At 48.2% G+C, this 13,148-nt stretch overlaps 1 protein-coding gene across 2 annotated transcripts in view; it reads left to right on the top strand.

Annotated features, from left to right (window-relative positions):
• Nucleotides 1-13,148, top strand: part of SART1 (spliceosome associated factor 1, recruiter of U4/U6.U5 tri-snRNP) — a 30,209-nt gene extending 17,061 nt beyond the window's left edge. Inside the window, exons 13-21 of one of the 2 annotated variants that reach the window (XM_069740031.1) lie at nucleotides 5,165-5,283; nucleotides 7,192-7,362; nucleotides 8,265-8,375; nucleotides 8,516-8,603; nucleotides 8,770-8,860; nucleotides 9,291-9,426; nucleotides 9,507-9,596; nucleotides 10,183-10,304; nucleotides 12,691-12,995. In XM_069740031.1, the coding sequence (XP_069596132.1) occupies nucleotides 5,165-5,283; nucleotides 7,192-7,362; nucleotides 8,265-8,375; nucleotides 8,516-8,603; nucleotides 8,770-8,860; nucleotides 9,291-9,426; nucleotides 9,507-9,596; nucleotides 10,183-10,304; nucleotides 12,691-12,709 (947 nt within the window). In that variant the 3' untranslated portion in view covers nucleotides 12,710-12,995. Of the gene's footprint in view, nucleotides 1-5,164; nucleotides 5,284-7,191; nucleotides 7,363-8,264; nucleotides 8,376-8,515; nucleotides 8,604-8,769; nucleotides 8,861-9,290; nucleotides 9,427-9,506; nucleotides 9,597-10,182; nucleotides 10,305-12,690 lie in introns of both variants that reach the window. The other variant, XM_069740030.1, reaches the window with a different exon arrangement.

Raw genomic sequence — 13,148 nt, forward strand, 5'->3', positions numbered from 1 at the left:
CTCATTCTTCCTCTCCTTGGCAGCCATTTCTGCTGCAGGACAAGATTAACCCTGTATCTTCCGGCGTCCAGGCCAGCCAATCTCCGGGGGGCACAGGGCTGTGGATCTTCGGCGCTGGACCTAGGCGTAAACTTGTGGGGTAAAATCACAGCTGGGGTTCTTACTCAGCTGTGATTCCATATTCCTATAAGACCCCCCTATAGGTTCCTCTGCATAGCCACCCCTGTTAGGCCCTCTGCATAGCCACCCCTCTCGCGCACTATGCCGGGCTCAAGATCCAAGAGAACCAGGCAGGACTTCTTTTATGCATTCCGCACAGCCTGCAGGACCACTCTCCCCAGTGGCAGCACGTACCCGCACTGCCGGGACTGTATCCAGACTACTGTGTCAGAGCCCCAAGAAGCCCCTGCCAATGCTTCGGTGTCTGATGCCACGCCGGAGTGGGCTACTCAGATGTTGCAATCTATGACGCAGTCTATAGATAACCTAACCTCCACATTGCTTCAGGCTCTGCAGAGTCATGCCTCGGCTATGAACATTACCCAGCAAAGGGTGAGCTCGACTCAGGGACATGACATCCTGGGCACATCCATGTCTAGGTCAGGACGAAAGTGGACCCACATGTCAAGTTCATCTGCGTCATCCCATAGCACACGGCCATCCCCCTCTATGGAGAGACACCGTAGTTCCAGATCACCTAGACTGTCCCCTACCAGGGACAGACAATGCAGATCTCCGCAGCGATCCCCGACCAGAGAAGACCTCCGCCCCAGTTCACCCACCAGGGGTCGCCTCAGCGATACACAGGATTCGGAAGGCATCTGTGACTCCGACTCAGACAAGGAAACGGAGGGGTCCCTGATCCCAATTCCCCCTAGCAATACAGCGCTAGTTGAGGACGTAATCTCTTCCATCCATCGGGTGCTGGACATTTCTGATCCGGCCCCAGAACACAAGATTTCTTTTGAAGGAATTCTGAAACCGCCTAAGTTCTTCTCTAACCACCCAGAGTGTAAGGTGATCCTTAAAAAGCATCTCTTACAGCCTGAGAAGAAGTTTGCTAATCGCAAATATTTGGAGGTGAGGTACCCCTTCCCGCAGAAGGACACCAAAGAATGGACAGATCCACCCGAAGTGGACCCCCCACTCTAGACTAGCAGCACAGACCCTCCTTTCACTGCCAGATAGCTCAACCCTCAGGGACGCAGCAGACCGGCAGGTAGAACGCATGGCTCGTTCAATTTTCGAGGCCAAAAATTTACAAGCTGGCCTCCAAGCATCTGCTCCTGAGCTGTCGGACCAAGCGGTTCAAATAGCAGTTGTAGCAGATTACATGCTTCATGCAGCTCTGGATTCAGCAAGGGGCGTAGCGGGGATAGCATCAGACGCCATCACAACTCTGCGTATCTTCTGGCTGCGGAATGGAAAGCGGACGTAGCCTCAAAGAAGTCCCTCACGCACCTCCCGTATCTCAGTGGGTGAATTTTTCGGTGAAAAGTTGGACACAATGATATCCAACGCCACCAGGGGTAAGAGTACTTCTCTCCCTCAACTGAAACCTATACGCACTTACAAGAAGTGTAACAAACCCGATTCCGATCCTTTCGGAATTCCTCGGGCTGGTCTGTCTCACGTCCAGCACGTAACCGTTCCCCATACAGGGACAACTCACAGTCGACGCAAAGGTCGGACAAGACCTGGCAGTTAAAAGCAGGCCAGTCAAAGCCCAAAGGAGGAAAACCTCAGACTTTTACCTCCTCATGACTCACGGACCCCGGAACTAGTGTCTTCCGGATACAAGATAGAGTTCAACTTCCAACCCACCGAACCAATTCTTCCTCTCTGCTCCCCCAAAACCGTCAGCCAAGGCTCGTGCCTTCCACCAAGTGGTTTCCTCGCTTCTTCAAGCAGGAGTCATTAGTACAGGTCCCCACGGCCGAGCGCTTCCGAGGGTTCTACTCCAATCTATTCGTAGTCCCCAAGAAAGGAGGCAGAGTACGGCCCATACTGGACCTAAAACAACTCAACAAATTTGTACGGGTTCGTCACTTCCGCATGGAGTCCCTTCGGTCCATCATTGCGTCCATGGAGAAGGGAGAATATCTTGCCTCCATAGACATACAAGATGCATACCTGCATATACCGATTGCACCCGCCCATCAGAGATTTCTCAGATTCGCAATCGACCATGACCACTACCAGTTCGCGGCTCTCCCGTTCGGACTCGCCACGGCTCCCAGAGGCATAGTAGTCTTTCCACACGTGGACGATCTCCTCATCAAAGCTTCCACCTTCTAGGACTGGGAGCTCAGCCTCTCAATCACAATCGACACTCTGAGTCGCATGGGCTGGTTAGTCAACCTACAAAAGTCATCACCAACCCCGAATCAGTCTCTGACCTTCCTGGGAATGCTATTCGACACCTCCAGGGGTCTGGTGCTCCTTCCCAAGGACAAGGCACTGGCTCTCCGCCTAGGAGTTCGCACCCTCCTCCGCAAACCCCCTTGATCTCTCCGGTTTGCCATGAGAGTCCTCGGCAGGATGGGTGGCAGCAATAGAAGCCCTCCCATTTGCCCAGTTTCGCCTCAGGCCTCCAACTAGCCATCCTCAAGTCCTGGGACAGGAATCCTTTTTCTCTCGACAGGGAGTTCCGGCTAACGTCAACCAGGAGGTCCCTGCACTGGTGGCTCATGCCAACCTCGTTAGGAACGGGGAAATCCTTTCTCACAGGTCAATGGAAGGTCCTGACCACCGACGCGAGCCTGACGGGTTGGGGTGCGGTGCACCTACACCACAGGGCAAGTGGTCACCAGTGGAAGCGACCATGCCCATCAACATACTGGAAATTCGTGCCATCCTCCTGGCATTGAGGATCTTCCATCACTTACTGGCAGCCTCTCACATCAGAGTACAGTCGGACAATGCCACGGCTGTGGCATATGTGAACCACCAAGGAGGGACCCGCAGTACCCAGGCGATGCGTGAAGTGACACACATCCTCCACTGGGCGGAAGACATAGGGTCGGTGCTCTCTGCGGTCCACATTCCGGGTGTGGACAACTGGGAATCCGACTTCCTCAGCCGACAAGGAATGGACTCGGAAGAGTGGTCTGTCCATCCTGAAATTTTTCGCCAGATCTGTCATCGCTGGGGGACTCCGGACGTGGACCTTATGGCATCCCACTTCAATGCCAAGGTCTCCAACTTCATGGCCAGAACAGACGATCCGCGGTCGCTCGGAGCAGATGCCGTGGTTCAGGACTGGACCCAGTTCCAGCTTCTGTACATTTTTCCACCTCTCCCCCTGATATCCAGAGTGGTGAGGAAGATCAAGCAAGAGGGAGTTCCAACCATCCTAATCGCACCGGACTGGCCCAGACATACATGGTACGCCGACATCGTACAGCTTACAGTAGACGCCCCCTGGCATCTCCCCGACCGCCCCGATCTTTTATCACAAGGCCCGTTCTACCACCAGAACTCAGGGGCTCTCAATTTGACTGTGTGGCCCTTGAGACCTGGGTTCTAACCCAGGCAGGGCTCTCGCCGGACGTCATTGGAACCATGATCAGGACACGGAAGCCAGCCTCTGCCAAGATTTATTACCATACCTGGAAAGCTTTTTTTACCTGGTGCGAATCTCGTTGCCAGACCCCATTCCCTTATTCCCTTCCCAAAGTACTTGGTTTTCTCCAATCGGGTCTGGAGGCCAGGCTGTCCCTGGGCTCACTTAAGAGCCAGGTGTCAGCTCTCTGTGCTTTTTCAGAGACGCATTGCTATCAAGCCACAAGTAAGGACTTTTCTTCAGGGGGTTTCCCGATTGGTTCCCCCTACAGACGTCCACTAGAAACATGGGACCTCAACCTTGTCCTGAGACCATTGCAGGAACCACCTTTCGAACCCCTTAGGGAGGTCCCACTCCGCCTTCTATCCCAGAAGGTGGTCTTTCTGGTGGCAATCACCTCGCTACGCAGGGTGTCTAAACTGTCAGCACTCTCCTGCACACGACCCTTCCTGGCTTTTCACCAGGACAAGGTAGTTCTTCGTACGGTCCCATCCTTCCTTCCGAAGGTTGTGTCCAACTTCCACCTCAATGAGGAAATTTCACTCCCATCCCTTTGTCCGGTTCATAGAGTGGAGAAGGCTCTGCATACGCTTGACCTCATCAGGGCATTGCACATATGTGTGTCTAGGACTGCGCCCTTCCGGAAGTCTGATTCTCTTTTCCTTCTTCTTGAAGGCGACTGTCAGGGTCTGCCGGCTTCCAAAGCTACCCTTGCCAGGTGGATCACATCCACCATACAAGAGGCCTACCGCCTTAAGTATTCGGCACCAGGCTTTGGCACAACAAGTGTGTAAGGCGGCCACTTGGACTAGTGGACTAGATTAGTGTTTACTAAACACTACAGAGTTCATATCCAGTCCTCAGCGGACGTGAGCCTGAGTAGACTGGTTCTGCAGGCGGCGGTGTCCCAAGTTTAGGGGCCTGTCTACACAATATTCGTCCATTGCTTCCCACCCAGGGACTGCTTTGGGACGTCCCATGGTCCTGTGTCCCCCAATGAGGCAACAGAGTAAAGGAGATTTTTGTGTACTCACCGTAAAATCTCTTTCTCTTAGCCTCTAATTGGGGGACACAGCTCCCACCCTGTTGCCCTTTCCAGCCAATGTTCCTGTTGAGTTCTCATGTTGTTCTTTGAGCTCGTACATAGTTGCCTTCTTATAGGCTGCTTGGTTATGTTATTCATGTTATGTTCCTCAAAAATGCTTTTGCACAAAACTGGAGAAGGCTGACGCCGTCCAGGGGTGTATACTTCAGAGGAGGAGCCACGGTTAATCTTTTTCAGATTATGCTTAGTGTCGCCTCCTTGTGGACAGCAGCATAACACCCATGGTCCTGTGTCCCCCAATTAGAGGCTAAGAGAAAGAGATTTTACAGTGAGTACACAAAAATCTCCTTTCCTTTACTGTTATATAGAAAACATAGATTGAGAGATTTGCTCAGTCAGGAACATTATTATATCCTATGTGCACAAATAAAAGAATTATTTAACGGTTTCCTCCTCCATTTTTGTGTGCTACTCTGTTTATCATCTCTTTTATATAGCATACTAGTAATTTCCTTATTCACTTCTCTGCTTTTTCATTGCTTCTTTTACATCAGAGGATCCCAGCTCTCCGGGTGTTGTGGAAGAAGATGATTTGGAAACCGAGTTACACAAACAGCTTGAAAAAAGCAGACGACTGAAACAAATTCAGCAGCAGAAGGACAGTAGTGAAAAGGTGAGTGTGCTGATTGGATAGGAAAGAATAAGGCTGGTTTCACACTTGCTTTGGGCTGAGCTGCGGAGGGCTGCGTAGTTCCTCCGTTAAGCCCCGTCCATTCAGCTCCGCCTATGTTGGCATGCATCCTGCGCACCAATCTTTAACATTGGGTACGTAGGTCCTACGATTGTATGTGGATGCCTCCGCATGCGTCGTCTTGACGCTGCGTCGAACACATGTTGCATTTTGTTGCGGTCGGCGCAGCATCAAAACGACGCATGCTGGGGCATCCGCATACTTTCGCATGGCCTGCGTACCCAATGTTAAAGCTGGTCCGGCAGTGGGCGGGGCTTAACGGAGGAGCTACGCAGCCTCCGCAGCCCTGCCCAACGCAAGTGTGAAACCAGCCTAAGGCCACCCTGGCTGCCAGAATTACTGAATGATGCTGAGATATTTGATATGACAAGTAAAAGATTTTTTTTCTTGGACACTTCACTGTGGGACACAGGAAACCTAATATGTTGCCACCTGGAGACTGACACTAAGAATACATCTTAAGAAAAAGTCAGCCCCATTCCAACAGGGTACAGCTGGCCTCCCGACACCCAGCTATTCAGTTTTGCTTAGTGCCACGTTGGAGGCAGACCACGGGTCTCCGCACCTAAACTAACAGTCTTCCGTACATGAGGCTTTTCCTTCTGGTCAGGTGATCCACGGTCTGCACAAAGACCTGAAAAGTGTGGACGTGTGAAGCCATACTCAGCTACATAAGTACATTTAACAAGTGGTAATTGGAATATTTCATTTCTGCCAAATAGATTAAGAATGTCATTAATTTCATCAAGGTGTTAACTCCAGGGAGGAAACAGAGCTCTTCCTGAATCATTGCAGAACAGGGGGCACTTGTTCTTGATGGGGACAATGAATCCACCTTTATTAACAGGCACCTTGTAAAGGTTATTTCTGCTTTTTGCAATTTATCACCTATTGACTGTTAAAGGGAACCTGTCACCCCCAAAATCGAAGGTGAGCTAAGCACACCGGCATCAGGGGCTTATCTACAGCATTCTGTAGTGCTATAGATAAGCCCCCGATGTATCCTGAAAGATGAGAAAAAGAGGTTAGATTATACTCACCTGGGTGGGCGGTCCGATCCGATGGACGTCGCGGTCCAGTCCGGGACCTCCCATCTTCTTACGATGACGTCCTCTTCTGGTCTTCACGCTCCGGCGCAGGCGTTCTTTGTCTGCCCTGTTGTGGGCAGAGCAAAGTACTAAAATGCGCAGGCGCCGGGCCTCTCTGACCTTTCCCGGCGCCTGAAGACAAGAAGAGGACGTCATCGTAAGAAGATAGGAGGCCCCGGACCGCGACGCCCATTGAACCGGACCGCAGCGGGACCCCCCTGGGTGAGTATAATCTAACCTCTTTTTCTCATCTTTCAGGATACAGCGGGGGCTTAGCTACAGCATTACAGAATGCTGTAGATAAGCCCCTGATGCTGGTGGTCTTAGCTCACCTTCAATTTTGGGGGTGACAGGTTCCCTTTAATCACTGGGGAAGCCCGACCGTTGCTACCCCCACATATTCCATGAATAAGGCTCTGAAATGACTGTTGCCTCTGGGACTGACTGAGATAACAAGCACTGTACAGTCCCCGTTTTATTTCATATTAGAGCCTGTTCTCTGGATCGGTGGGGGTCCAGCAACCAGACCCCAGGGATAAGCAATTTATGACTTGTGGATAATTGAGAATGTGCTAAGATGGGAATAATCCTTTTAATTCAGATAGTGCAGATTGCTCTGCGTATAAATGATCTATATTAAAGACAGATCATACTTGATAAAAGTTTCAACTTTATATGGGCTGGAAACTTTACAGTTGTAAAATACAAATAAACTGTGATCCGATTCTGTTGTCTCTTTAAGATTGCTGCAATGGTCAAAAGGCTTAACTACCATAAAAGTCAAGATGACGATGAAGACGATGATAAGAAAGGCTCCATCGTATTTAATGCAACTTCCGAATTCTGTAGAACTCTTGGGGAGATCCCAACCTACGGTTTAGCGGGGAACAGGGAAGATCAAGAGGATTTAATGGTATGTGACCGATTGCCTAGGATTTATGCAAACGTGGCCATTGCTTTGTTAAAATGGGGGGCACTTCAGAGCCCCCCATTCTCGGGATTGATTGGATCCCATTCGTAGCCGATCAACATGTTATCAGCTATTCAGTTGGGAAACTGTTTTAATGCAGATCTGTTAAAAGTAGCAGGACAGCAGAATCATGCAGCCCGAACTACAGGCAGCATGAACCAAACACCGGCCTTGTTATTTAGACTTTTACACTTACTTTTAAAAGCTGCCTGGGGTCTTAGCGACTTGGATGACTAATCAGAGGTTGGTCCCTGGTGGCATCGCCCTGCTCCCTCTTTTGGACTAAGTTTTCTCCCTGTGTGTGTGCCGACCGGCACTAGGATATTCAGTTCAGCTTAGTGTCAGTAGGAGGTGGACACGGGTCTTTCACTAGACCCATATCTACCTCGATTTTTCTGCGTTTTCCTGTAACTTAATCAGATGTCAGTAACAACCCATCCAATCCACACAGGCAAAGAAATCATACCATAGATGTCCAAAAATTAAGAAGTAAGAAATGATACAAGGTAAAAAGTATTGAACACGCTCACCGAAATGAATACTTCGTGCAAAAGCCTTTGTTGGTGATGAAGCTTCAAGACGCCTCCTGTGTGGAGAAAATGGTGACGTGTTCAATACTTATTTCGGCCTCTGTATATTGTAGATAGGATGGTAACATCATTTGGATAGTGTACCCCTGCCGAGTGACATACAGGACCTGGTGCATTCGCAGGAAAGCAGCAGTGAGATCGGCCCCTTACGATTTAGGCAGTGGGCAAAGGCGGGAGCATCGTGTTGTAACCTTTTACTGGCTAACACATGAGCCGTGAACAGGGACTAATTCACTCTTCCGTCATGTTTCTTAGGATTTTGAGAAGGATAAAGCCGAGTCTGAGAATGAACACGGTGACTCTGATGGCGAAGAAAACATTGGTTGGAGCATGGTGAACCTCGATGAGGAGAAAAACCCGCAAGATGTGAGGGAACTTTTACAGTTGTCACATTTCCATTGTTTTTTTGTTTTCACTATAATTGTCTGTTTTGGACAGTTCTTTAAAGTGAAGTGTGCATATTTTTCTTCATTGCATAACCCAATGATTTCTTCCTGTATTATCAGTATTCCGCGTCTTCAACCACGATTTTGGATGAGGAGCCGATTGTGAACAGGGGCCTGGCTGCTGCGTTACATCTTTGTCAGAACAAAGGTATCACTTACTATGGGAAGATAATGAGAGGCGGGCAACGCTTTACAATAGACACACGTTTAGAGAATCTCCCAGCTCTTGCCATAGCGGTAACTTGTCATTTGATGATTTTTAAGAATACTAGAAGCTATGATTGAAAAGTTATCACTACTGTTTTATTTTATAGGCTTGCTGGAAACAACAGTACAAAAGATTGCACGGGTTAAAGCTCCCAATAAACTGCTTCCAACAGCCAATTACTGCATAGAGGACAAAATGTAAGTAATACTATTGGCACGGGGTCAACCGCTGGATTGATTAAAAACCTTAAAATCAATCATATTCTCTTGCTGTCAACCTATGGAGCCAGCACATGATGTTCCGATGTCCAGAAGCTATGGTGACCTGTTCTTCAGCCATCTGTTCACTGAGACTCATGATTGGCTGCAGCGGTCAGATGACTGGAGCGGTTTGTCCTCAGACGTGCCTCTTGGTCGTGCATCACGTGACCGCTGCATCCAATCTCGGGCCACAGTGTTCTAGTATCATTATTAAAATGTATTTGCAAAGGAAGGGTTTTAATACAGTGCCAGAAGGTGATTGTAAATTCTGTATCAAGCTAATGCTGCGTACTTCTTGTTTTTCTTCCACTTTTTTGATGTTATGACCACTCAAAGGTTTTTTTTTTTTAATGCTACTATGAAACAGGGCAATAGATGACAAGTACAGCAGGCGAGAAGAGTACAGAGGGTTCACCCAGGACTTTAAAGAAAAGGATGGCTATAAACCTGATGTGAAAATCGAATACGTGGATGAAACTGGGAGGAAACTTTGTCCGAAAGAGGTAAGCCCTGCCCAGTCTTTGCCGGTTGTCTCTCGATGGTTTGCAGGGCTGTAATCTAATTTCGCCGTCTCTCACTACAGGCATTTAGACAGCTTTCTCATCGGTTCCATGGTAAAGGTTCGGGTAAAATGAAGACCGAAAAACGCATGAAGAAACTGGATGAGGAAGCGGTGAGTACATGGACACTGAGATCAAAATACAATCCAGTCTTCACCCCAAAAGACCCCTATAATAACCGAAAAGTGTATTGATACAGGGTGTCCACCTGATGTTAAGTATGACTTAACACTTTAATGACCAGGCCTGATTTTCCTTGTTACTTTTTTGAGGGGATTTGGGTTTCTGTGTGTTTTTCTTCTCTCTCATTCTGGATCCCCAGTTACTGGGGAAAAGTATCACCTACTTTGCCCCACACCACATATATAAATCAGCCTGATATCAAGATTTCACAGATTAATAGGGTATTCTGTCTTGGTAGGTATTAGTAGACTTGTAGCCCCCTGATCACCTGTGGAAGTGTGTATACATTGAATCCCCCTCTTTGTTTTAGGCAGCAGCATAAGCCTGTGCTAGCTATGACAATGGCGCTACTCTGGTGTTAGATTCCTAACAGTTAGGATAGGAAATGCTGCTGCCAATCACTACACTACTACTACAATACTATTTCTATGCTGTCTCAAAAATGGTTTCTGATTTTCTGCTTGTATTTTATATAAAATAAAATGTTAAATTCTTTTTCTTTTTTTTGTCTATCAGCTTTTAAAAAAAATGAGTTCTAGCGACACTCCTCTTGGCACAGTAGCACTTCTGCAGGAAAAGCAGAAAGCCCAGAAGACGCCATACATTGTGCTCAGTGGAAGCGGGAAGAGTATGACAGCGTGAGTAACCCACCCAAAAAAAATCCTAGTGTGCTTCCCTTCTCCGAGGCCGGTTTCACATTTGCAGTTATGTCCGCAGCGTTTCTGACGCATACATTCGCATGCCTCTTGATTTCATATCTTTTACATTGTAGACGCAGGTACATACGCTTGCCGGCGTTCGCATGCGCCATTTTGCGATGTGTGGCGGGGCGCGGCTAACTCACCATGTTGCAATTTTTGAGGCGGCAAATTTCCGCCACCATACGCATGCTGGTGCTTGTGGAAGGAGTGCGTCAAAACAACGCATTACAGTCTATGGGAACGCAAAGGAACGCAAGTACATGCCTTTGCGTACACATGTGTTTTCTGAGTAAACAAGAAATCCCATGAGACACGCCCATTTGGCGTGGCTTGTGTCAAGGAAATTCTCCTGTAAAATCTTTTTCCTATCGAACGCATGCACATAAAAACCGCAAACGCATGCAAAAACGCATACAATCGCAGCTTCTTTTTTTTCCGTCTTGCGTAAGCTGATGCGGATAAAAAACGCTTCGTTATCATGCGTTTTTGCATGCGGTTGCAGACAAGACGCTGTGGACTCAACCTCAAATGTGAAATTAGCCTAAAACCGTTCTGCATGTCAATATTTCAGAAAAGATTTTGACTGAAGTTGCATACTGTTATATAACGTATGTATTAGAGGTTAATCACTACATTTATACCAATCCATAGTATGGTTCTTCAGTATTAGATAGGTGGTCTGCAGTTACCACCTTTTTTGGTGATTGGAAGTAAACTTTGTATGGAATACAACTCCATATACTGCTCAATAGCCACTGCTGGGTCCTGCAGATCAGCTGCTATTGATGGAGAATAGGAGCTGATCTGCAGCGGGCACTAAACAGTGTACGAAGCTGTGGTGTTCCACTTTATACTACATCCAGGTGCCAATGGAGGTAATAACAGCTAATCACTGGGGACCCGCAATGATATGATGGTAATGACTAGGGCCGTATTTAGAGTTTCTGCTGCCGCATAACCAATAATTATAAACAAAAAAAAACATGGCCACACAGTGCTCCATACTGTATAATGGCCACACATGATGCTCCATACTGTATAATGGCCACACATGATGCTCCATACTGTATAATGGCCACACATGATACTCCATACTGAATAATGGCCACACATGATGCTCCATACTGTATAATGGCCACACGTGATGCTGCGTACAGTATAATGGCCACCCAGTGCTCTATACTGTATAATGGCCACACATGATGCTCCATACTGTATAATGGCCACACATGATGCTCCATACACTATAATGCCCCCCTCCAATCTTGTATGCATGGCTCATCTCCCCCCCATCCTATATGCATGGCTCATCCCCCCATCCTGTGTGCATGACTTATCTCACCCCTCCTCCCATCCTGTATGCATGGCTCATCTCCCCCCCCCTCCCATCCTGTATGCATGGCTCATCTCCCCCCCTCCCATCCTGTATGCATGGCTCATCTCCCCCCCTCCCATCCTGTATGCATGGCTCATCTCCCCCCCTCCCATCCTGTATGCATGGCTCATCTCCCCCCCCCTCCCATCCTGTATGCATGGCTCATCTCCCCCCCTCCCATCCTGTATGCATGGCTCATCTCCCCCCCCCCCCCTCCCATCCTGTATGCATGGCTCATCTCCCCCCCCCCTCCCATCCTGTATGCATGGCTCATCTCCCCCCCTCCCATCCTGTATGCATGGCTCATCTCCCCCCCCCCTCCCATCCTGTATGCATGGCTCATCTCACCCCCCATCCTGTGTGCATGGCTTATCCCCCCCACCCATCCTGTATGCATGGCTCATCTCACCCCTCACACCCTGTATGCATGGCCCATCTCCCCCCGCTCCCCCCCCCTAACTTGTATGCGGGCCGGCGGTCGAGAGGTGACCCTGGACTTTAATAATAAAAAAAAAAAACAGAAAAAACCTTGATCAGGTGCCGCCCACCCCGCATCGTCCTGCCCTAGGCACGTGCCCACAAGTGCCTAGTGGCAAATACGGCCCTGGTGATGATCTATACTGTGGATAGTTGCAAAGAACGGGAGGGACTTTAAATTCTGTATACAGCGTGTTGCCCAGTTTCTGGCCAATTCTGCAGTCTTTCAGTCTTCTAGACACTTGCAAACTCAGTGCTATAGAGTTTGCAAGTTCTGCTATGAAGCTGGGGCTCGTGAAGAAAGAAGATGCGACGACCCCTCTAAGCTTCCAATATGCAACGCCAATAAGTATCCTAAATCTGTTGTGAAATGGAAACTTGTATTGTGTCCGTCCATTGTTGCCGCTAATGATTGCTAATCTCAGGGGCAATAAATGTGTGATTCGTTTTTCCTCCTTTTCTTTCTCTTAGGAACACACTTATTAAATGAGTGGTAATGGATCACTGAAATTCCACTGAAGGACCAGAAGAACGATCGTCCTGTGCACACAATATTCAAGCATGCTGGACTGGGATGGATTGATGAATGCTCAGGACATCTTTGTTAGGAATGTGCAGCCATGCAGACCATCCCCGACGGCCTGGGACTTTGGTGGGATATTTTTTAACTACATTCTATTGGGGTGTGCTGGAATCCAGACACGCTCCAGTTTTCTTGATAAATGTCATCATGGGGTTGTCTGTAAATCCTCTAATAAAATTGTAATATGGGACTATTTAAAATTGTCTTTATTCTTATACTTGCACATTACGTGATTTACTTAACACAATTTGTTGTCATATTATGTGTTGGAGTAATTATTTTTGTGTGACGTTATGATCCAAACTGTTAATGTTGGCCATCTCGATGAAATTGGAACTATTGCTTA

Source organism: Ranitomeya imitator, chromosome 9 (assembly GCF_032444005.1).
Source record: "Ranitomeya imitator isolate aRanImi1 chromosome 9, aRanImi1.pri, whole genome shotgun sequence".
Taxonomy (NCBI): Eukaryota; Metazoa; Chordata; class Amphibia; order Anura; family Dendrobatidae; genus Ranitomeya; species Ranitomeya imitator.